General features: G+C 26.6%; 1 protein-coding gene across 1 annotated transcript; it reads right to left on the bottom strand.

Annotated features, from left to right (window-relative positions):
* Positions 1–1,147: 1,147 nt before the first annotated feature.
* Positions 1,148–2,655, bottom strand: LOC118444543 (non-homologous end-joining factor 1). The gene is made up of 4 exons (XM_035872910.2): positions 2,195–2,655; positions 1,804–2,122; positions 1,574–1,724; positions 1,148–1,462 (listed from the first exon to the last, which is right to left on the bottom strand). The coding sequence occupies exons 1-4, from the start codon at positions 2,372–2,374 to the stop codon at positions 1,219–1,221; spliced, it is 894 nt and encodes a 297-aa protein (XP_035728803.1). The 5' UTR covers positions 2,375–2,655; the 3' UTR covers positions 1,148–1,218.
* Positions 2,656–3,966: the final 1,311 nt, after the last annotated feature.

The raw sequence follows: 3,966 nt of genomic DNA, 5'->3' as shown, positions 1-3,966 counted from the left end.
ATGAATGACGAATGAAGAGAGTAATAAAATATTATATCAATCAATCAATTTCATAATATAAAATAATAATTAACGATTGTTCTATAATATAAAATTTAACAACCTTACGATTCGTCGTTTATTCAATAATCATTTGTTATCATATGGAATTATTTACTTTTTGAAAAAATTCATTGTACACTTATTAAGATTACAAAGAAACGATTAATAATAATAATAATAATAACAAAGGATACATTTTGTGTTTACCTCACATATTTTAATATATTTAAAGCTATCTACGTGTCAAGTAATTGTTTTGTTGATTTTATAGATATCACAAGTCATGTTTTATAAGTGTTTACAATGAATCTAATAACGCGGTCTATGGATGGCACACGTTACCTCCACGGAAAGTCACGTGAAAATAGTTCGTAACTATCAACGTGTTAAGGAAGTACTGTGATATCTCTCACGGATCTCTAGTTTGTTCATCTTTCTCTGGGATCGAGGCCTACGTCAAGGACTCTGTATACAGGACATACTCGTTCTTTGTTCATATTTCTCATCTGTGTATACTCTTCTATGTTTCTATCTCTCAATCTTTCTTTCTTTCTTTCTCTCTCTTCTACTCTTTACATGTGTATGTTAGCAGGCATGATGCAATCGAAGATGCCAACGATTGCAAAAAGATATCTACCTGGATCGTAGTTTTGCAAATGCTACCGGCTAACGATTGGAAAAAACCTCGCTTGCTGCGCATCCTTGTGATATCTTGTAGTATTCGTTGACGTCAGCAAAATCGATAAACGCAAAAGATATCTTTGATCTTGATCCGAACTCTACTTTGAATCATATCGAAGATGTTAAATTTCTTTTATCGACTTTATCGTTTCTTTTTTATCGACAGTCGATAAAAGCGTAAAACTTCTTTATCCCATGATACAATACAAAAGTTTATCGTATCTATGGTCAATATTTATGATATCTACGTATCGATACATTAAATCACGCATAAGACGATGTTACAAAATAAATTGCAAATATAAATACTTTATTTATAATAAATAATAAAATACAATTGTATGTATATATATATATATATATATACTATAATAAATAATAACATACAATTGTGTATATGTATATATACATATATATATATACATATATGTGTATAAATCTAAAGTATGATTAAAATATTTTTTGTATTATCATGTGCTTTGATTATAGTAAACATTATAAAATAATGTCGGTAAGACTATCTTTACTTCTCTTCGATGGTATAACAATCGGAGCAATATTAATACTACTAATATTATTTTTCTTATTACACTTACTTTTATTATTACTACCTGATTGTAAACTAGATTTATCACATTCGTGGTCAGGTTCATCTTTTATGGTAGAATATTCAGTACCTCGAGAAGTATTTGGAACATTAAGATCATCTCGTTTAACTCCATTTATAGATACAACAGAACTGAGAAGAGAAAATTTTAATTTATCGAATTACAATTTAAATGTTTCATTAAATGATTAATATTCATATGTTAATATTAATTAAGAAATTTATATGATACATAATACATACTTTCCTTTTTCTATTTTTACACATTGTTTAGAATGTGTTTTATTGTAAAACTCTACCACTGTTTGAAATGAATCTATGTAATTATTTTCATTTACTTCAATCACATTTCTGTCAAGTTGATTTTCATCGAACACTTTTGTCTCAATATTTTCTATAGAAAGAAAAATATTTCAATGTAATACTTTATAATTAATAATAAAGTATATCTTTGTTAAATTTCATAACCTCACTTCTTATTAATTTTGCTCCTTGAACTTTATACTCCATTATTTCTTGATCCTTTCTTTTAATCAAATTCATTAATATATTTTGCCTACGCATAAGTTCTATAGAAGATAAATACAATGGTTTTGTTACGTTCTCCCAAAATTCTTCTATAGTCCCTTTGGAAAAATTAACTTCAAATTTAAAACGACCACCTTCAAAGCTTCTTAATAACTTAATATTATCTAAAGATACCTCCGTGGCATATTTTGGAATATCAATCAATGTTTCTAACACAATTTCCATGTGTTCGTTGTCGTTGACGATTAAAGTAGAATTTAATTTCTAAAAATTATTGAATAAACATTAATCTACCTTTAAATAAAAGTTTAACATAATACAAATCATTCATTATACCTTGGATCTTTTTAATATCTTTTCATATGTCAAACATTCTGACCAAATATCTTTAAAATTACTTAACAAAATTTTCCACGTATCGTTTTCTTTACTAACACAGATAATAAATAAATCATCCTGAATATTAATACTTTTCCAAATTTTATCAAAGTCATTTTCATTAAAATTTACGGCCATTTTAAAATATATTTAATATTCTAAAAGGCAAATTGGATTCAACATAACCTAACAACATAACCTAACAATATAACCTAATTTCCATACATACATATATGTTTGCGAGTACGTATAATCGAACGAAATACTTTAGAAAAATTATTATCACAAATATAACATTTTAAGTTAAACGATAACAATCTCTAATCACACTAAATCTATATATTTATCTTATATATAAAACTTGTTTGATTTCACTTGTCAGACTGCACTCTTACGACTTATTGCGTTCATCCATTTTGGTCACGTGACTATGACCAAGAGATGGCACTTTGGAATTCCCGTCGATTATAAAAATCGATAGTAACGTCATAGAACGATCGACAGATGACGAATTAGAAAAGATTGTAAAATTTTTCATATCCATGTATTTATACAATATCGAATAATATCATTAATATACATAATACTTATAACTACAATTTCTAATCAATATTGTTCATGGTTTATGATTCTTATATTAATCGTATGAAAATTTGCATTTTGTAAAAGTCCATTGGCAAACATAATCGTGGAATCATCATCGAATTTCTCTTCTAATCCTAAACGATAATCTTTTCGATTTCTTCGTTTGACTTTTTCATTCGGTATCTGTTTGAACGAAAAAAAAAAAAAAGAAAGAAACATTATTTTTAATATTCGTATCATAGATTCTTTTGATTATATTTATTGAAGATAATATCAAACCGCGTGTCTCGACATTTTTGAAACAGATTTCTTCTTTTTCAACTTCCCTCTTGACATATCTTTCCAATTTGTCAGATTTATCGATTCGTGAGTTTCGATATTTTCCTTCCCGCATTCAATTACGTCGACATTTTGATAAAATTCTCGTTTCGTTTCCTTGTCGATCAATTCTCTTTCTCTCTGAATTTTTCTTTTATTGTTCAGCATTAAATAATCGTAAACTATGGAGGAACTATCCGAGTTCGAGGAATTTCTTTTTGTTTCAAAATTTGAAACATTACTCGAGGATAATTTGCCTTGAATTCTTTTCCGTTCCTTCGAAAGTCGACTCGTCGATTTGAAATTCTTACATTTATCTGTTAATAAATTTAATATTTTCTTTTTTTATTATCATTATTATTATTAAGAAGTATTGAAGATAAAATTAAAAAAAAAAAAAAAAAAAAAAAAATAGAAAAAAAATTAAAACAACAACTATAGCAATAATAATAAATAACATCTTACTCGACGAATCAAATACGTCCTTTCGATACAAACAACGAACTTCAGCATCACTTTTTAATCTTAATTTTAAACAACCTTCATTAATTTCCCCCTTGGTTAAAACTTTATGCTCGCATGATTTTATCTAAATGAATATATATATATATATGTACATCATAATATATTTAATAATTTTCCCATAATTATATGATTTATTTCGTTAATTTTATTTTTAACATACTTGTTCTTTCTTCTTTCGATCTCTCAATATCAGATTACGTATTATGTCGTTCGTATAAGAACTAATCTTTTTTGTTATTTCCGTTAAATCGTTGTACTCTGTTTTCAAACGTTTAACAAGATAACTTTCTACAATGACGTCT

Source organism: Vespa mandarinia, chromosome 15 (assembly GCF_050613455.1).
Source record: "Vespa mandarinia isolate Hongniang chromosome 15, ASM5061345v1, whole genome shotgun sequence".
NCBI lineage: Eukaryota > Metazoa > Arthropoda > Insecta > Hymenoptera > Vespidae > Vespa > Vespa mandarinia.
This window is presented reverse-complemented; position numbering and strand designations above follow the sequence as displayed.